Here is a 21,890-nt window from a genome sequence, read left to right on the forward strand (position 1 = left end):
CAAAAATGACGAAAATCAAGACAATTACATTTGAAATGGGGTGTTCAAGGCTATAATAACATGCCATTATCGACATTATTTTTAACTATAAGCAATGTCAACTTCATTGGAAAAAAGAGTCACTGTTAAGCAGAACGTGCCATGGCTAAAATGGAACGCAAACTAAGATTAGCATGAGATAGGCTTGATATATGAAATCTCATTGCTAGAAATGGACTGCTTAGATTTCTTTTGGTCTCATATTTTAAATCATCTCCAAACTAAAAGTTGATAGTAATACACACAACATCTTTAAACATGTCGAAGGGAAACCAAAGAATTTTAAAAGTTCCTACGGGAAATTGCTTGTTGCTGAAGCTAACACAAATAAGGGCAAAACAAAAAAAACTGATAAGCTCTTGTCAAAGTTATGAATTCATGGTGATTATGTGAAGTTCGTCCACGTTGAGAGACACTAAGGGGAAAGCAAAAGTAGAGGAAGAAGAAGAAGAAAGGCAACATTGACGAAAGGAACCAAACTCAAAAGCAAAAATCAATGTCAAATTGAAGTGTTCCTCAAAAAAGACCAGGTGCAACTATAAAATCTTGTGCCTCGGAAATCAGTAAAAATGAAAAAGGCTTAAATGTTAACACTACTACCCGTGTTCCACTCCAAAAACTCTCTGCAAAACATGGCTGTCATAAAGGCAATGAAATACCTGCAGTTCAAACACAAAGAAGAATGAAGATCAACACAACACCCAGAACCAATTTCAGAAAATATGCTTCAAGTTACACATTAGGTCTAATTGAGGTTTTAGCCTCTCTGTTATGCTGAAATTTGGGATTTAATCCCTCTACTCTAATTTTATCTTTTAACATTTATAATGTTATTAGTAGGTTCAAATTCATAACACTATTAACTGCCGCTATTAAAGTAATGACATGGATTTCCATGAATTTGTTAACCCTATTAACACTGTTATCAATTAATAGTTAATACTGTTAATAATGTAACAGCATCAACTAAGAAAGTAATCAACTTGGACTTACTAATAACAGTGGACCAAATAATGCTCAATTAAAGTAACTTCCAACATAATAGAGAGACTAAATCCTAAGTTTCAACATTGTAGAGAGACTAAAACAATAATTAGACCTCACTATCAATCAACAGTTAGATTAAGTAATGCAGATCAACTAAACAGTTCAGTCTCGAAATCTAAAAATCGGATTGCCTTACATTTAGTTTGCAAAGTTTACTCTTATATTTAAATGTTCTAGTAACAATCGAGCTTTCAATATATTATCATAGGATGCAAATACAGTATATTAAAATTAAAAAGCTGATTCGCCCACCATTGATATTTTCTTAAACTAAAAGGCTTTTCTTAAAGCTTTCTTTCCTCATTTTCTGGAATTTTGCTTGACTTTGTATCAGAAACATATTCTTTTCTTCATAGATTTTGGATTGAAAATATGTGTATATATATCAAATGAAATTAAAAAAAAAAGTTAATTAACCTTGAGGAACTAAACTCCAAGTTTGAGACTCAGAAGCCAAGCTCGATATCAATCGCGCCGAAGCTATTGCGTTGTGAAGCGGCATCATCGATCCCACACTACTCAGCTCCAATGGAAGCCTTAATCATTTAAAAAATATATTTAAACGAATTATAATTGTTCAAAGATCATAGATTCAAGCCAAATAAGAAAAAAATAGTTCAAAAAAATTAAAATCTCTCACCTTGAGGTGCGATAAATGCGTGTAGTTGAAGAATGAGATGTGGACTGAAGAACAGTGAATGAAGACTTATTGAGCTTACTAGTTGAAAACTGTAACCGAGCCGTTAACCTAGACATTGCCTTCCAAGAGGACGCCATTTTCAGAGCTTCCTCACTCGAGTTTTTTTTTTTTTTTAATTCTGTGTTAATGGATCATGAAGGAAATTAGTCAAGAAGTCCAAATAAGATAGAAGTCCATTAGCCCATAGTCAAAAGAATATGACTCTTTAGTCTATACTACACCTCTCCATGGGCCGCGTCAGACTGTGACCCCAAACTCATTTTAGTCGAACTCATCCAAAAGCTTATTTTACTATTCAAAAATCAATAAATATTTAAATTATATTTTTATAATTTAATTTATTTTTTTATTATTAAAATTAAATTTAAGTTAGGCCTAGACATAAAAAATCTTGTCCAATCACAGCTCAAGTTAAGTCGATCAACTTATTTGGTTCATAGATAGGTCTAATATATATTCTTTTACTGTTATGTGGGGTTGTAAAAATTAAATTGGATTGATAATTTAGCCGTTTAAATTAAAAGTTGATTAGTTTGACTATTAAGTCTAATAAATTGAATAGAAAATTTAGATAATCAATTTCTCACGACCCGACTCAATTTGTTGGCTTATAGCTATGTATGATCTGGAATTATGCTCTTTTAATATTCATAATGTCTTAAATTTTCACCACTCACAAGTACATCTCCACATGTTTAAACCCACTATCTCTGTCGATTTCTATTCTCTAGAGTACACTTATTTATACGTCAACACTATGGATTTATATATGTGGAGACATACCTGAGGGTAGCAAAACTTTAAAGGAGATAATTTCAGTTTGTGTATCATACTGGAAGGTCAGGTCATGATACGACCATAACCAGTAAAATGCTGAGAACATAGAAAAGGGGAAATCTTTTTCTTTTTTTTTGTATTTTTAACAAAAATAATTTTTATTATATTTTGGTTACGTATATTAAATTTTAAAAATTTTTAGAACATTAGTTTCTGTTTAAAAATTTCAATGAATTGAAAAAACAATATAATTAAAAAATATTTAACTAATTTAAGATTAATTTTATTTGATCTTTAAAATATTTAATATTAAACTAATACAATAATTCATCATGAATATTGATATTAATACATTATAATTTAAATAATATTATTAATAATTATTTACAAGTTATTTATTTTATATATATTGTCAAATTAATTTTCTCTAATATTATTTTTTTAAATATGATATTCATCTTTACCCTATTTTATTACATTTAAAAAATATAAATTTAATTTGATAAATGTTATTAATATATTTAAGATAATTTTACTTTTTCCCCAAATATATGAAATAAAAAGTTTATTTATCAAAATAGATGGATTAAATTTTAATTAATGAAATTGTTGAAATCGGCGCATGGAGCAGCCGAGTTGAAAGTTGGCACCTCCAGGTGCCTATAATATTTTTTTGGCCTCAAATAAAAATGGATAAATATCATGAATAGTCACCATCTTTTGTCAAATATTAATGATGGTTACTTTCAATTATTTTTTTTTTCAGTTTCAATACAATATTAATAGATTTCAAGTCAAGAATTTGGTGGGAAGTACAAGTACATATGATATTGATTTTATTAATTTCTTCTTCTTTTAAGAATTTATTTTGAAATTTTGATAAAATTATGAGGGACAATTTGTGATATTATTCCATTTTTATCCAAAGAATGGGAACAAGCCATTCTTTGGAGGTTACGTTCAACAAAAGGTGGAATAATATCACAAATGGTCCCTCAAGTTTTTACCAAAATTCTGAGATGATTTTTTATCCAAATTATGAGGGACAATTTGTGACATTATTCCGTTTTTTAGTTTACCATAAACTCCGAATAATAGCTTGTTTCTATGCTCTGGTCAAAAGTAATATAATATCACAAATGGTCCCTCATAATTTTATCAAAATTTCAAGATAATTTTTTTAAAAAGGAGAAAAAACTAATAAAATCAATGCCATATTTACTTGTAATTCTCACCAAATTCTTGGATTGAAACCTATTAATATTGTATTGAAACTGAAAAAAAAAACAATTTAAAGTAGCTATCATTAAAATTTGACAAAAGATGGGGACTATTTATGATATATTTTTTTAAATATTTATTATCGTTTTCAAAATTTTAGCTATTATTTATTTAATTATTTTAACTTTTTTTTTATTTTCAGCAAAAGTTAAAGATTTTTGACATCTTGAGCATCAAGGATTGAGTTTCAACATACACAAATATCTTACGGGGATTTTCTCACAAATTATTTTAAATTTAAGTAACATCATGTGTAACCTCTATATAAATTCATTTTTAATCTAGGGATTTCATTTTAATTTTAGTTTATTATATATATTATTTATGATTTGTACACATGTAATGACCCAAAATTCACAAGCACCGAAAAAGTACATTATCGGGCCTCCGTCTTAGTAAATTGAGTTCGAAAATAATTATTAGAAATATTTATTAGACTAGTTGTGTGTTTAATTAGGTATTAATTGGGTGAATTTAGTTTAATTAAGAGAAATTAAGAAAAAAGAGGTAAAAGTTGAATTATAGATTAATAAAAAAAATAAAAAGGATTAAAATGGCAATTAAGCCATTAATAAGAAATGGGACGGTAAAAGTGATAAAAATCTTAGATTTTTATGTTTTATATATATTATTTTATTTTATTATATATTATATTATATTATATTTTATTATATTATATATTATATTATATTATATTATATTATATAAGTAAAAAAAAAGAAAGATGACAAATGTATGGTAATTATTGAAGACATGTGTAATAGTAATAATTACATGGGTACACTTGTAATAAAAATAAATATGTGCTTAATTAATAAGTAAAAGATTTTTTTTAATATATTATTAGTTAAAATAAAAGATATAAAATAATAGAAAGAAAGAAACAAAGAAGAAAAGAAACAGAATAGCTAGAAAAGAAGCAGGGAAAGAGACGAAAACAGGGGAAGAAAAGGGGAAAGAAAAATAAAAGGGAAAACTAAGGATTTAAAGCTTCAAGTTAATTGGTAAGCTAAATTTAGCCCTTTCCTCTTCATTTTGATATTTTAAAAGCTTTAAAACAAAATTTTGTTGAAGTTAAGTGGAGGTTATGGAAGTTCATAGGTTTTTGAACATGATTCATTTTGAACAAGTTGTTAAATTAGGGGTTTAATTGATAGAATTTTTAGTTATAATAGATAAAAAGAATGATTGTGAACTAAACTATAAGTTTTGAATTTTAGGGATTAAATTGAGGAAAATTCGAAATTAGTGAAAAATGCTGAAAAATTAGTAGATAAATTTGGATTTAGAAGGAATTTGAATAGAAATAGAGTGTAAATTAAGTTAGAAAAATAAGTAAGCTTAGTTAGAATTAAATTGGGAATAAGTAGGAATTGAATAAAAATTTTATTATTATTATTATTGTTAATATAATAATAATTATTATTATTATTTTTAATGATTATAATTAATAGTGAAAATAATTATTATTTTTGTAGCTAACAAGGAAAACGAGGCATCGGCATCTAAAGGAAAAGAAAAGATCGTTGAGGAGTAAACGCGTATTCCGGGTTTGTATTACTATAACTTAATCTATTTAATAAATGCTATATTGAAATTGTATTCATGAGACATTTAAAGGAAGGTAAGTATTAACATTTGAAATTAAGTAAGAATATGTGTATATTGAATTATATGTGAATTGAAATAATAGATGTTTTGTGTTGATTGAATATTTGAAATTGTTGTGGAAATGAATTCGAAATAGGAAAAGTAAAATAATACCCTATTAACTTATCGGACTAGATTGGATACAAATGGCATGCCATAGGATTTGTGATGTGATGAGGAGATTTGTAGTTCGGCCGAGAAGATGACTATGTTATTAAATGCTTCGGTTTATCCGAAGAGGCATTAAATGCCTTATTGGTGTGTTTGGGAGGTTATGATATACTGGTGTGTTATGGAGGATTTAAATTATTTCGGGTGTGTTTAGGTTGGATATTTTGATGTGTTTGGGTGGAATCCGCGTATCTGTCAGAGTCCGAGCCTTGTCAATAGGGTAAATAATTGAAATGGAAATTTGAAAATGAGATTAGTTGATTTGACACTATTGAAAAATATGAGAAAGAATGTATGATATAAATTATGAATTGATTTAGTATGTAAATATTTAAATATATAAATTTAAGATTTATGGAATGATATATGAATATTTATATTTAGTTTAAAGTGATTTTTTAAAGACTATGGTCAATATTTGAAATTTTATTATTATTAAATAGTTTAATTTATAGTAATACCACTGAGTATAAAATACTCAGCGTACGGTTGTTTCCGTGCGCAGGTTGAAAAGGGGTTAGAGTATCGGTTCAGCATCCAGGACAATCCCGACTCTGACATAAAGATTTTGGTGATGTTTTCTTCCTTTAAGAGAAAGTGGCATGTACATAGGATTTATAATAGTTATTTTGGCATGTTATATAGTTTTGTTGTAAGGTAAGAAATTATGTGTTTTGATGATTATATTAGAAAAATGGTATAAGTTTTTTTTTAGCATTGGTATCAAGTTGAAATGGCTTAGTTAGTTTTATGTGTTAATTAGAAATGATAATAGGATTTTATTTACTTAAGTTGTTATGTCTATATGTCAAGTAGGATTAAGTATATAAATGCCTTGGTTGAAATACTGAAATTGGGTTGGTTATGTTTGAAATTTTGCAGGGGGTTTAATGTAAAAATAAGTCGAAATGCTGCCGAAATTTTTATAAAAAAAAAGAATGAAATCAATTAGTACAAATTTATAACAATTTATGAATTATTTTAGTATGTTGGTTATTTATTTAGAATTATTTGTAAATTGTTTGATATGTCCGGTAATGCCTCGTAACCCTGTTCCGGCGACGGTTTGGGGTTAGGGGGTGTTACAACTTACGCCTATACTTGCACTTGTATCATATAATGACTTCATTTTGATTGAATTTACAACTCTCACTTCTTATTTAATTTGGTTTAATCTAATTTAAGTTTAAGTAAAAAAATTTAACATCGATTCTTTTTTCAGTATAAAGGGTAGCCAACCAATAACAATTACAGATCAGTGAAAATTTTAAGTAGTAGTAAAAGACGGTACATTTAAATCTTCATACAGCAACACTAGAGCTGAGTCTCAAGGTTCTTCAAATCTCTGTAAACTATTAATATTATGATCAGGTAATTTAACCATGTAGTTAGTAATTTTATTGTGGTCTCTAAAAATATGTTGAACTCGCACACTCTTATTACGTTTTAGGAACTGATCAATTTTAATTATAAAAATATATTAATGTTAGCATAAAAAAAATTAACTAATCGGCGTAGGCCAAGACCAAATTTAAAAGTTTTATTTTTTTATAAAATTAGACCTTGGCCCTACTCAATATGTGATTACCTTTACTAAATTTACTTTTTTTTCTTTTTACACTTAAAATAAGTCGGTCAATTAAAAAGCAAGTCAAGAGAATTGTTAAACGTGGTCTTCAACAACCATAATAGGGACAACAAATGAGGTTTTTGGTGGATGATTTGTTTCTTCGTCAACTTTCTTTTTGGTTTATGCGAAATTGGTTAAATTTTATAATAAGTCCTTGTACTTTTTTATAAATTTAAAATTTAATCTTTATACTTTTATTTTTGGTAACTCAGTACCTATACTTCTTAGATTTTAAAATTTAGGTCAAATTGTTAATATTTAAGGAAGAAACTAATTTTTTCTTTTTCTTTTTCTTTTTTTTTGGGGGGACTAAGTTTTGTATTTTTTTAGAGATAAAATGCAATTTCATTATTGTATTAGCTTATATCTTTAAAATTTTCAAAGGATTAAATTAAAATTTTATCATTTTAGAGGGGTAAAGTATAAATTGACCATTTGCTCTTTTATAATTTTATAAAATATAAAGGATCCAATATAATATTTTTTCCATTTTAGGGTGGCCTTGACCCTGCCAGCAGCGTCACATTTTAACACTGTTAAGATTATTTTGTTAAATTTAAATTCATTATAATGTTATTTTTTAATTATATTACTATTGAGTGAATATGTATTTTTATCTCAAAATATTACACCAAGAAATTTAATAATATTAATAATTAAACTAAAATAAAAAAAATTATTAAAAAATAAAAGTATGAAAATTAAAATTAAAATTTATCAAGACAATTTACCCTATGAAATTCAAAGACGTCATAAAGCCATCACAAAAAGCAAGGGTATCATTGACTCGTGAGTCACATTAGCAGACACCTAGACAATGACCATGACCCAATAAAATAATGTTTAAAGCACCAATAAACAAATAATAGTGGGATTTTGGTTCATTTCAAAAGGAAAAAGAAAACTATACAATTATAGGTCCACCTATAATGCGATTGCAAGGTTCAAAGATAATATCCGTAGGCAAATAAATCATAATTGTTGAATTAGATTAGATTGGTCAGAATAGAAATGGGTTGGTATGTGGATTTGAACAAAATAATAATAATTTAAATTGATTGGATTGTAAAATGCTCTGAATTAGGATAAAGAGTTTATTGAATCTAGTGTTATAATTTATTTATTTTTTTCATTTTTAATAAATTATTTAATTAAAAATTAAACTAGTGATCAGGTCGAGAATCGATTGCTTGATCAGTTCAATTTTAAAAATCATGATTCAAACTTGAAAATAAATTGAATTTATTCAAGCTCAAAGTTGACCCAAACAAATAAGTTAAAATTACTTAAATTCAAGTATCAAAAGCCAATGGCAAAACTTGCAATTTACCTGATTCGAAAAATTTGTCTAACAAACTTAAATGATTTGAACCTAAATAACCCGTACCCAAAATGATTTGAATTTGAATATTTAAAACATGATTTTTTCCAAACTAAATTATTGTATTCCAGGTATAGCATATGCATGATGTGTTTTATATCTATGTAGATTGCATTTAAATTTTTAACATCCAATAAAAGCATTCCATATTTCACGTTCTTATTGGTTTTTTAAGTAAATTGAGATAGAATTAATTGTTAGTTTAAGTATTAATTTGAAAAAAAACTTTAGGACCAATTTGAGAATTTTAATATATTTTAGGGGCTGATTTATGAATAAAACTTAAAAAATACGCATTTTGAAAATTAAAGAGATTAGAATAATCAAATTATAGTAGAGGGATTAAAAGCACTAAAAACATATAGTACATGACCTTCTATACAATTATACCTAAGTTAAATAATAAGTGAAGAAAATCAAACTTAAAACAAAAAAAAGAGATTAGACTTTTGAGAAACACTTGCCAATATTATGGTGAATTATTTTATTATGTTATTTTTAAATTTATATAAAAAAAAAGATAACATGGTTGTTATTAAAATAGTTGTGAAAGCAATAAGAGTGAAGTTATAATGTGAACTTGGAAAGGTAGTCACATACAATAAAAGCCATAGAAATTTTTTCTTCGAAACATCATGTTTCATAATGGAGCAAATCCAAAGGGTGATTATGGTTGTTAGCACAGTAATTCAGGGATGAATCCAAAAAATATGTTCCGAGTGAAAATTAAATTATAAAATTTTTGTGAGGTTAAAATATAATCTTATAACTTATTTCATCATTTTTGAAAGGATTAAATAATTTTTTTTTATTTTTTATGTATAAAATTGTAACTTTTAATTCTATCATTTTCCATTTGAGGACCAATACTCTCTTTTGCTCCCTTTAAATTCGCCCTTGTAGTAATTTCTATATCAACATTGATTATATCCCTGTTTTTTTTTATATAATAAACTGAAAATTCAAATTATGTTTTTCGTTTTGATAAAAATTTTATTTTGTATAGATCAGATTAGTGTATTTCATCCATTCCACTCGTACTAATTGAATTAATATATTTAGTCAATACATAACCAATGAATTTGAATAAAATTAAAACCATATATTATTTTAATTAAGTTCGATTGACTTTGTATCATTAAACTTAAATAATCATATTGTTTAAATAGATATGCATCGATATTAGTTAAAAATTGATACAGTATGCAAGGTAAAGTAAAAAAAATTACTTGGTGACGAGATAAAATTATAAAAATTAGGGGCCAAAGCTAAAATTCTTGTATTAAAAATGTTTAAATTAAATTATTAATTTTTAAAAAGGTTAAAATTATAATTGTTCTATTTAATCAAAAGTTAAAAGATTAAATTGATTTTTTTTAAAAGAAAATTTGAAGGGAGGCTATAAAAGAAAATCCATTTAGCTAATGGGTCCAGTCCTGACAGTACGGAGTACCTTATTTGTTATTGTCTTATTGATTAAAGAAAACGACGTAGTTTCGTGAACCACACCAGCACGATTTTCCTGAGATCGGACCGGCAACGACAAACGGCCGAAAAGTTCAACTACGAAAGACCAAATATATTTGTTGACTCTTTCGCAGAAAATAATATTATAAAAAGGTGGGGAAATTGGGAATATATAATTTTTAGTCAATCTTAAATATTATTTTCCTCATATTACTACAAAATTTTTCCACTCAACAACATCTATATATAAAGCGAAGCCATAGCACTGGAAGTTACAATTACATCTTCATTGGAAAGTCTGGGAGAAATTTTTTTTTTAAAAAGGCAAAAAAGAGCCAAAACATTGATATGTCGCAAATACGAGTGACGATGGAGGTCGGAGACGACGGCGTTGCGGTTATCACCATCTTCAATCCTCCCCTGAACACCATGGCTGTTCCAAGTAAAAGCTCTGCATACTTGATCGCTTTCGTTTATTTTCTTCATTTTTTTGATGTAGTGATTTGAATTTTGAAATATTTTTTCAATTATTGCAGTAATTGCGGGATTGATGGAGAAATTTGATGAGGTTTCGAGGAGAAACGATGTTAAAGCTGCTGTTTTAACCGGTGAGTTCTTCTCATTTCAATCGGATCTATATATGAATGATTTATCTCATGATAAAATTTTTGTTTTAAGCTTCGAGATGTTTAAATTTTGTGCTTATTTTTATTGATTTATTTTGATTTCGTTAATGAAGGCAGTGGAGGAAAGTTTTGTGGTGGTTTGGATCTCAATCTTATTCAGAAAGTTCACTTAACCGGTATAAAGTTAATTTGATTAGTTTAGGCTTTCTGCAATTATCTTTTTTGTTATTCTTTTACTAAATTATAATTTCATTTACTTAATGAGAAAGTGGAAAATTTTCATTGGTGCTTAAACAGGTGATGTATCTTTGGTGCCTCATGCATCCGTTGATCTTGCCCTTACTGCTATCGAAGGTTTCTCCTTATCCTTTGACTTGTTGTATACCTGAGAATAGACAGAGAACACCATTGTCTTTTTAAACCGTGGTACGATCCATCCAATCCGTAGGATTAAAAAGTTAATAAATAAATCAGTTGAATGGTTTTGTATTAATTCCTAATTTAGCTAATCTAAAGTCTTTATCTGAACTAATATCTTGATTTAATTTCAATTCAACTGGTTCAACTCAAACAATATTAGAGAAAATTAAAAGCTGATTCGAAATGCAGTGTTGGAGTTAGATTATTTCTTAAACCGAAATGAATTTTAATTTTTATTTAATTTATAGTTAACCTTTTATATTTTTATAATATAAAAGGGTTACTATACTGGTACCTGTATTTGGTTTCAATTTTTAAATTGGTACTTTTGTTTTCTTTTGGTCTCAAATTGGTACCTAATTTTGACTTCATTGTTCAGCTTGGCATCTATTTTTTTTTCAAATTGATATTTGAGTTTCTTTTTATCCCATACAAGTATCTAAATTTAACTTCAATGTTCAATTCGTACTAAATTTTTGTTTTGTTTTAAGTACTTATGTTTTGTTTTTTTACTAGAGCACACATGTTAAGTATTTATTGGATCAAATTGAATATTAAAGCCAAACTTAGGTATCAAATTGAGAAAAAAATTCAAATACCAAATTGAACATTAAAATAAGATATAGGTATCGAATTTATATTAACCTTATAAAAATTATATATAAATTAATTAAAATAACTTAGAAATATATAAAAAAAATATTTTTGTAAAACCTATGAACGAAATCGCTTTGCTTTTTTAAAAATTAGAATATTGTATCCGTAAATTTATTCAAAATCGATCTAAACTAAAATGTTATCCGCCTAACTTATTGATGTTTGTTTTCACTGTTGTTTATGGTTCATTTGATGTGGCTCTTTGCTTTTTTAAAAACTAGAATACTGTAACCGTAAATTTGTTCAAAATCGATCCAAGCCGAAATGTTATTCGCCTAACTTATTGATGTGTTTACTTTTACTGTTGTTTATGGTTCATCTTATGTGGTTCATTGCTTTTTTAAAAGCTAAAACATTGTAATTGTAAATTTATTCAAAACCGATCCAAACCGAAATGTTATCTACCTAACTTATTGGTGTGTTTGTTTTTACTATTATTTATGCGGTTCTTTGCTTTTTAAAAACTAAAATATGGTAACCGTAAAATTATTAAAAATAGATCCAAATCAATCAAAATGTTATCCGCTTAACTTATTAATATTATCAGCCTTAACTTATTGATGTATTTATTTTCACTATTTATGGTTGATCTTATGTGGTTGTTATAAAACCCTGTCAGATTGCAAGAAGCCTATTGTGGCAGCTATTAAAGGATTGGCTCTTGGAGGTGGCTTAGAATTGGCGATGGTTTGTTTTGTTTTTTTTCCTCTGTTGATGAATATATTTTTTGCCATTAACTTTTTTCGCTAACAATTTTGTCGTTGTCCGCCAAGATATTTTAATGAGTAAATTACACTTATAGTCATCTAAATATTAGTAAAAATTATTTAGTAATTTAACTATGAGAATTTATAAAATAGTCATTTAATTATTCAAAATTTATCCATTTTGGTCACCACTATCAACATTTATACATAGTGTTTGGTCTCTTTTATTTTAAATTTTACTTTTCCTTATAATCATTTCACCTAAAAAGTGAAAAAAAACAAATCTATCGACTAAATTTAATTGGAAATATACCAAAAACGGAAAACCTAAAAAATTCAAGATAATAATTTTCATATTTTCTCATTATTTTAAAATTAACTGTTAATGTCACCAATAAAAATAAAATTGCAAAAAAAAAAATAATGTGTAAATGTTAATGGTTAATTTTTTTTGAAATCAAAACTAAAATGACATAATACATAAACGTTGAGAGTTAAATTTGCTATTATATCAATTTTAAAAGTTACCAACTTATCTTTACGTTAATAATTTTAACGGCCGGTGACAAAAAAAAATTGAATAGATAAATAACAAAAACAAAATTAATAATTGGATAACTATCAGTGTAGTTTACCCTATTTTAATTTGCTCAGTCTGTGTCTAATTTTTCTTTTTCACATGCAGGGTTGCCATGCACGTATTGCTACTCCTAAAGCTCAACTTGCCTTGCCTGAATTGTCGCTTGGACTGATTCCTGGGCTTGGAGGTATAGCCACTATTATATTAGAACGTCTTTTGAGGTTGGACCGATAACACGATTTATACTTTACAAGCTTCGACTGACTTGTTATATACTATGACTTTTCAAAAGGCACACAACGTCTTCCAAGGCTTGTTGGGCTATCAAAGGCTATTGAAATGTTGATGGTAATACTCCCTGTCTGCTATGCTTTTCCAGAATTTTATTGGCATGTTGACTGAGTTTTTAGTTAAAGTATTTGGGAGGAATTGAACTAAATTAGTACTTTTATTATTTAAAAAAAATTAAATAAGTCTCAAATCGTAATAAAATTAATATTTTGTATTATAAAAAAGTCTTAAAAATTATATTTTCAATTAAAATTCAACTCTAAGTAGAACTATAAAAACTTTAAACATATTAACCTTGTTAAACAATAAATGATATTTTTTAAATATTAAATGTTAACTCTATTTTAATTTAATATTATTTGATTTTTTTTAACAGTATTAAGATTAAATTGATCAATTTAATATTAAACAGACTTTAGATACATTCACTCTTATTTTTCCTATTTCTAATGGCTTGTAATGAATTCTTCATTGCTGTAAACTTTGTAAATCTGATTCATATGTGTATAATGTTTTTGCAGTCATCGAAACCAATCCTGTCTGAAGAAGGAAAGAAACTGTGTCTTATTGATACTATTGCTCCTTCAGAAGAGTTGCTCAAAGTTTCTCGCAAATGTGCTTTAGACATTGCAGAGAGACGTAAACCATGGGTGAAATCCCTTCAAAGGACAGACAAGATTGGATCCCTATCTGAAGCACAAGAGGTGTTAAGATTTGCTAGACATCAAGCCAAAAGGACTGCCCCAAATTCATCTCTGCATCAAGCATGCCTAGATGTAATTGAGGAAGGGATTCTCCATGGAGGATATAAAGGACTTTTAAAGGTAATTTTTGTAATTTGAGTCGGTAAAAGGACTTAGATTACATTTTTTTTGTTCCCTTTATTAATAAATAAATAAATTAGTCATTGTAAATTAAATCAAAGAGCAAATTAGTCTTTTCAGTTAAAATTTTCATCTATTTCTATTATTGAAAACTAGCATGGGTGACAGAATAAGTAGATAATTAAACCTTGGTATTGCGTGTATCTTATGTCGACATATATGGACCAATTTTTAATAGTAGAAACAGATAAAATTTTTAACAAAATGATCGATTTGTTCTTTGGTATAACGTATAGAAACTAATTTATTTACTTTTTAGTAAAAACTAAAATATAATTTAACCTTTAATACAAAAAACTCCATAATACTTTTACCAAATTGAGACCATCTTGTATTCCATGAATAATAAATGCTTATGCCGTTTACATTGAATAGGAAATGCAATCCCTTCCCCTCCCTTCTAACTTTCGAGGTATGGAGGGGTTTAGGATCCCTTGCATTTAATCTCATATGTGATAATGTTTTGAGGCCACGCGGTGGGTAGTAGACACTTGGCCTATTCAAATATTAGTTATTAGTTTAAATTCAAAGATTTATTCGAAATTTTAGAACATTTAGAAAAAAAAATATTAAGTTTAAAAAGTGAATTCGTAAAAAATTTAGGTTTATTTAAAATATGAATTAAGCTTGGACTTGAATATTTAAGGCAAACTCAAGTCCGAATTATTTTTAAGTTTGTAATGTTATTTATTATGCTATTTTTATATATTATGTAATTTACAATACATAAAAAATAAACCTACTACTGTAATGTAAACATTAAAAAATGTTAAGATAACTATATATAAAATTTTAATAAATAAAAATATTAAATTAAAAATAATAAAAATATATATTTAATTTTCTTTTTAAAAAATGAGCTTGGATTAGCTATTTACAAATACGAATAGACTTTGACAAAATTTTAGGTTTATATTTCGAGCTAAGTCAAGCTTGAGCATGCATAAAATGTGTTAATATCATGTCTACACCGACCTGAACACCTATAGGCCTTGGCTCTCCTAAAATAGAAATTTTTTTCTTTAAGCATTCTAAAATCTATAAAGTTTTAAGTTTAAATACGGTAAATTTACACTTTGGCTCCTCGAAACAATAAAATTATAATTTAGTCTTTATAAAAACAGTAAAATTATAAGCTAATACAATAATAAAATTATATTTTAGCTCTCATAAAAATTTATACTTTAATTTTAACCCCTAAAAAGTAAATTTTAATTTCGCGACTATTAGCCTCGTAAGAATCTCTACTCAGTTGCACCTAAAGATACATAAGGATTTTATGTATACAGGAGGACAAAGTTTTTAGGGAGATAGTCCTTTCAGACATTTCAAAAGGCCTTGTTCATCTGTTCTTTGCCCAGCGTGCTACTTCAAAGGTAATTGCTTATACCTGCTATTCTTTGCTCCTTTTTTATTCTAATTTTAATTGTTCCAAACAGTAATTATTCAAACTTTGAAGTAGATGTTGACCAATTGGGATCTTTTATCTTAAATATTTCTCTAAGAAAATTGTACTTTTGCAGGTGCCAAAGGTTACTGATGTTGGTCTAAAACCCAGGCAAATAAAGAAAGTTGGTGTTATTGGTGGAGGCCTAATGGGTTGTGGGATAGCCACGGCTCTTATTGTCAGCAATATATGTGTCCTTCTCAAGGAACTCAACTCTGATTATCTCCTTAAGGGAATAAAGAGGATTCAAGGTGATTATTTATTATTAGTTTATCCTTGCTCTTTCAATAGCCAATGAAATTACATGTTTTTAAATATAAATAAGTGAATATTTTGAGATGAGATTTTATTTGATACATTGTCAGTAGAGTTTTTAGATTCTACAAGTAGGGTGAAGAGTTTTCTACAAAAATATAGTAAAATATTTAAAAAAAAGAGACAAATGGTAAAATTTTGAAGTCACTTGTGAAATAAAAATTCAATACTGACCCAAAAGTATTTACATATTATAGAAATGTAATACTAAAAATTATTTTGTCCACTGTCAATGAGGTATAAAAAAATTTCATAAACGATCTAAGATGATGCCAAATATCATCTTTTTTTAAATTATTATTTTATTGTACTCTAAAAACAAATAATATCAACCCAAACTCGCTTACTCCACTAATATGTAATAGTTTTTTTTTAATGGCAGCAAATGTTGGAGGTTTAGTTACAAGAGGAAAATTAACAAAGGATAAAGCGGACAAAGCTCTCTCAATCCTTAAAGGAGTATTAGATTACTCTGAATTTAAAGATGTAGATATGGTCATAGAGGTGAGCTATGTTACGAAATTTATAACATTTATAATTAATAACGAATCTTGATATTAAATTTTGGGATTTAATTAAAAATTTTAAAAAATTTAAGGGATTCAGTGAGAATTTTAAACTAAACGCAGGTTTAATTAAAACTCTAAAATATTTTGAAGGTTTAATGAAAAATTACACAAAGAAAAAATTGGATTAGTCAAATTAAAATTTTGAAGTTTTTTGAAATACTTAATTGAAAAAATTCAAAAATTTTGAGAATGTTGTTTCTGTGTGGAGGATTTGCACTGAAATATCTCTAATGTTGTTGCTGTGTTTGCAGGCTGTGATTGAAAATGTTGGTTTAAAGCAAAAAATATTTAGTGAGATAGAGAAAGCATGCCCTCCTCACTGTATTTTGGCCACAAACACATCCACTATTGACCTCAATTTAATTGCAGACAAGTTAAACCCACAAGATCGTGTTATAGGAGCTCATTTTTTCAGGTCATCAACTTTTATTTTCCTTTCTTTTAATAATATTTTATTGGATTAGTCAACTATCTTTCAAAGTATACATTTAATTTTTGTATTTTTTTTTATAATTTGACCTCTATTTTTTAAAACTAAATTTGTTCTTTAACTTTCTTTTTAAAAAAAACCAAATTTAATTATTAATATTTTAAAAAGAGTTGAATTGTTGTTTTTATAATGAAAATATTAACTAAAAAATTATTTTCTTTATACCGCAACTCACATGACAATTCACGTGTATTTTATGTTAATTTTTTAAATTTTTTTATATTTTTAAAATTATTTGTTGATATAACATATAAGACAAATAATATCATGTCGATATGAAGAATATTAACTACTACATAGTTTGTCACACCAACATCATTAAAATAATCAATGTTTTAATTAGAATCTATGCTAAAAAAAGTGATTTGACTTTTTTTAAAGATTAATAATTAATTTAATTAAAAAATAGCTAAATTGACAAAAAAAAACCATTTAATATAATGAGTTGGTCGAATTGCACAATAGTTTGTAAGTTAAAGCAACTTAATTTGATTTGGGTCTCTCATATGCAGCCCTGCACATGTGATGCCTCTTTTGGAGATTGTAAGAACACAAAAAACTTCCCCGCAAGTTATTCTTGATCTTATGACAATTGGGAAAGTGATAAACAAAGTTCCCGTCGTGGTCGGTAACTGCACCGGTTTTGCGGTCAACCGGACATTCTTCCCCTACACGCAAGGTGCACATTTATTGGTCAATTTAGGTGTCGACTTGTTCAGAATCGAAGGGGTGATCACCAACTTTGGCCTTCCTATGGGTCCTTTCCAGTAATCTTCTTTCTTTCCCATTTTCATGAATTGAGTATATATGATCTCTGCATAACCATTAACCCCAAAATGCACACATTAATTAGTGATACGATTCTTATCACTATCTAGATGTCATTAATGGCTGAGTAGAAAATATATCACCCGACCCGGCCGGCTTCCAGGTCGATGGTAAGCAATGATAATTGGATTGGACTGGTTAGACCAGGATATTGGTATATTGGTTAGGGTATCGGTTTGAGAAATGGTTTTGAATTAGTTAGACTAAAAATCGATGCGGGCCAGTTGAACAAACTAAAAATTAGTTTTTTTTTTAACTTTTAATTGAATCGGTCAGGTCGATGAACTGATGACTTAACTAATTCAACTATCAATTCGGTTCTAAAAACATTAATCGTAAGATACAAATCGAAGTTGTCTTCTTTGAATACCAATTGATTTGGTATCTGTTTTACAAGAGTGCACCCATTTGTATGCGAATTTATTTGATATTTGTTCTTTAGGGTGCTCTTTATGTGTGGGGATTAGGATTTGAATTTGTAAAAGCCCACTTTGATAATTCTGAATTATATATTTACAGTTTGATATAGAGGTGTTTATGAGCCAGTCTGAGTTCGGGTTGAGTTTAAGAATAATATGAACACACTTTATACTTGCTTCAAGTTCGACCCGACTTAAAATACTAGTCTAAAATTTTACTCAAGTTTAGTTATATTTGTAATGGCTAACACAAATTCATTTTAGATCCGCTCATATTATTTTTTTTTGAATTTTCTTAAATATTTATATTATTTTTAATTTAAAGTTTAATAATAATATAAATTTTTTATTTAATAAAAATTTATATACAACATCTTAACATTTTTTAAATATTTACACTATAATACTATGTATTACTATTGATTTAGTTTAAAAAATAACATAATTTATTAGGTTATAAACATAGAAAACCAACTGCTTGGGTTATGATATAAAACGACACGTTTTTGATAAGTAATGCTTCTCTTTTGCAATACTTGCAGGCTTCAAGATGTATCTGGTTACGGAGTTTTCTTAGCAGTTTGGAAAGAATTTGCAAAGGCATTTCCAGATCGAGTATTCATGTCTCCATTGATTGAGCTTTTCATGAAAAATGGACGAAATGGTAAAGAAAAACTGTATTTATAGTTTATACTATTCCTATGACATTCTTCTTTCTCGTTTGTTAGTGTTTTCAATGGATGCTCCTTAGCTATTGAAGCATTTTATGAACTTCTTGGGTTATTTGCAGGGAAAATCAATGGGAAAGGATACTATATTTATGAGAAAGGAAGCAAGCCAAAACCTGATCCTTCTATATTACCTATTATTGAGGAGTGTCGACGGCAAACCAAGCTTATGCCTGCCGGAAAGGTAGCTATACTTGCCTTTAAAATCATTTTATACTTCTATAGTATATCCTTCATTCTATCAACACAATTCAAATTTGATAATAAAAAGTTTCTAAACTTAATCCAACTGACTTAAACCTAGATTGACCTGAGGGTGTAATCGAGTTGAATTGAGCCTGAATACTGGCAAGGTTGAGCTCGGCTTGAAATTTGGAGCTCTATATATGGCTCGAGTTTGATCGAACATTTATTTTTAAGTTTGAGTGCAGCTCAAGATATAATTGAGCTATCAAACGTGAGCTCGATTAAGCTATTTATCAATTTTTGTACTCAAGCATTAACTTGATTAAGCTCATATGTATTCAAGCTCGAGTTTGAACTCAGCTTGATAATATATTAAGGGCAATAACATAATCTAATAATATAAAATATTTATTAAAAACATTGATAAGTTTTCGAGTCATTCAAGCTCAGTATTACTAAACTTGAATTCAGTTTGACCAGTAGTTCAAGTTGCTCAAGCTCAAGCTGAACTCAATAATTATTAAATTGAGTTTGAGTTTTTTTTCAAGTCGAACTTAAGTAGCTTATGACTTGTGACCACTAGTGTCTCATTTACACCCCTAACCAAACTTAAAATAGACCTAAACCCAAAATAACTTAATTTGAAGTGACCAAAACTCAAAATGACCAAAATTCAAAATAACCTAAACTCGAAATTAACCCGAACCGAATTAACCCAAAAATTTAAAAGTTCAAATTAATCCAATCTAAATTTATCAGATCCAAATTCAATCTGATTCAGGATGGGTTAATGTTAACAAAGCTATGAAAGACAAAGACAATAGAAGCCAACACCTTTTCTATTAGGCCTTTGTATACAAAAATAGCAAATGAATTGTTTTTGTTTTGACAGCCTATAACAATTTCTGATAAAGAAATCCTAGAGATGGTGCTGTTCCCAGTAGTTAATGAGGCATGTCGAGTTCTGGATGAAGAAGTAGTGGTTCGAGCATCAGACCTTGATACTACATCTGTTCTTGGAATGAGCTTCCCATCTCACCGGTATGTTTCTCTTTTTGGGTCGTGGGAGGGACAAAGTTTATTTAATTTTAATTTTACTTACAGGCAGCTAATTTGGTGATTTCATAATGTCATTACAAAGATAATTATTTTAAATATTTACTTGCATAATTATTTGGACGAGTATAATTAGTATAGGTTCAACTTGTGCCTTAAATTTGTTAAAGATTCTCGATTTTGTTGAGAGAAATTTAAATAACATTGTTTGTTCATAACGTTCAGAATAGTCTCAATGAGGGTTTTTTGTCCCAACTCTACCATAGAGAAATTAGTGAAACATCACTTCGGTTTTCATGACAGGTGAAAGACACTCCTACTTCGTAGCTTTTTTGGGGTAGAGTTAGGACCGCTTGTGGCTCTTGACATTCCTATTAGCTGTGAAAACCAAAGGTGTCTTATGGATAAAATTTAGGATTAAAATTGAGTATGAACACGGAGAGATAACCACTTTCAAAACAATTATAAACGTGTTGATAATCTATCGATTATCAATTGACAACATTTTGCAAACTTCTCTCGATATAATTGGAACCCATAACCGGTTCTTGATAAAATACGGGTGCATTATGTACAGTTGTACAGTTCTTGTATGTTAACATACATATCGTTTAGGAGTAGTCCCTTCACTAACATGGATTATGATGTGGTTTTTGGCAGTGGTGGAATAGTGTTTTGGGCAGATACGGTTGGAGCAAATCACGTATATAAAAGTCTTAAAGAATGGTCAGAGGCGTACGGTAGCTTCTATAAACCATCAAAGTATTTGGAAGAAAGAGCCATTAAAGGCATCCCATTGGTAACAACCTTATCCCTTTTTTTTTATTTTTTATTTCTTTCTATTTTCCTCTCTGCCCAATGTAACTTAGGTCTCATAAAGGGCGAAATTAGATCCCACATATATTGTAATTAAAATTATCAAGTCAAAGTTAAAAATTTATAAAAGATCGTTTTTATTATTATAAACATCATTATCAAACATTTTTTATATTTTAAAATGGTTAATATTTTGTAATGTTTTTAATTCTGCAACTAATCTTAAAAAAAATGCAATTTGTCTTTTTTTTTAATTATATATATTTAGTTTTTTTAATGTTAATATGGATTTGTTTTTATTTATGGTCGTGGTTAGACATAGTTCTCTATTTATAGGTAATTAAAAACCTTATTACACGTTTATGTGTATGCGAAACCATAAATATAAAACATAAAACAAATATTAAATATTAAAAAAAATAATAATAAGAGATGAGATTATGAGGTGCTTACCTTTTGTTTATTTGCAGAGTGCAGCAGCAACTTCATCTCCATCATCAAAGTCGAGGCTTTGAGGCTAATAAATAATAAAGCAATAGGCCGGGGTAAGCCCCGTGCGATTGACGATGCTCCGACTGGTGCCGTTGGAGCTTTAGGGGGTCAATTTGTAAAAGGCAAGAGAGTCTTTGTAATTTTGCAATTTTGATGTTTAATAATAAAAAATTATTTACTACAAAAGCAATAAGAATTTGATTAATATATGAAAAAAAGGGTCATTATCTAGAAAT

General features: G+C 27.9%; 2 protein-coding genes and 1 long non-coding RNA gene across 4 annotated transcripts; 2 read left to right on the top strand and 1 right to left on the bottom strand.

Annotated features, from left to right (window-relative positions):
- Positions 1–398: 398 nt before the first annotated feature.
- LOC121219210 (uncharacterized) lies at positions 399–1,944 on the bottom strand. The gene is made up of 3 exons (XM_041096957.1): positions 1,727–1,944; positions 1,504–1,622; positions 399–698 (listed from the first exon to the last, which is right to left on the bottom strand). The coding sequence occupies exons 1-3, from the start codon at positions 1,861–1,863 to the stop codon at positions 679–681; spliced, it is 276 nt and encodes a 91-aa protein (XP_040952891.1). The 5' UTR covers positions 1,864–1,944; the 3' UTR covers positions 399–678.
- A 3,384-nt stretch (positions 1,945–5,328) lies between these two features.
- On the top strand, positions 5,329–6,585 carry LOC107932981 (uncharacterized). Its single transcript, XR_001693534.2, has 2 exons — positions 5,329–5,394; positions 6,171–6,585. It is a non-coding gene; the product is annotated as an uncharacterized lncRNA (long non-coding RNA).
- Positions 6,586–10,290: 3,705 nt separating this feature from the next.
- On the top strand, positions 10,291–21,840 carry LOC107932954 (peroxisomal fatty acid beta-oxidation multifunctional protein AIM1). Of its 2 annotated transcripts, XM_016865080.2 has the most exons (18): positions 10,291–10,585; positions 10,680–10,751; positions 10,883–10,945; positions 11,067–11,123; positions 12,466–12,533; positions 13,239–13,320; positions 13,426–13,481; positions 13,946–14,248; positions 15,598–15,684; positions 15,832–16,006; positions 16,453–16,574; positions 16,891–17,054; positions 17,642–17,896; positions 18,919–19,040; positions 19,167–19,288; positions 20,183–20,331; positions 21,007–21,145; positions 21,633–21,840. In XM_016865080.2, the coding sequence occupies exons 1-18, from the start codon at positions 10,492–10,494 to the stop codon at positions 21,675–21,677; spliced, it is 2,175 nt and encodes a 724-aa protein (XP_016720569.2). In that variant the 5' UTR covers positions 10,291–10,491; the 3' UTR covers positions 21,678–21,840. The 2 variants fall into 2 exon arrangements, with proteins under 2 accessions (XP_016720569.2, XP_040952892.1); XM_041096958.1 differs by lacking the exons at positions 10,291–10,585; positions 10,680–10,751; positions 10,883–10,945; positions 11,067–11,123 and adding an exon at positions 11,125–11,195.
- Positions 21,841–21,890: the final 50 nt, after the last annotated feature.

Source organism: Gossypium hirsutum, chromosome D07, assembly GCF_007990345.1.
Source record: "Gossypium hirsutum isolate 1008001.06 chromosome D07, Gossypium_hirsutum_v2.1, whole genome shotgun sequence".
Classification (NCBI taxonomy): Eukaryota; Viridiplantae; Streptophyta; class Magnoliopsida; order Malvales; family Malvaceae; genus Gossypium; species Gossypium hirsutum.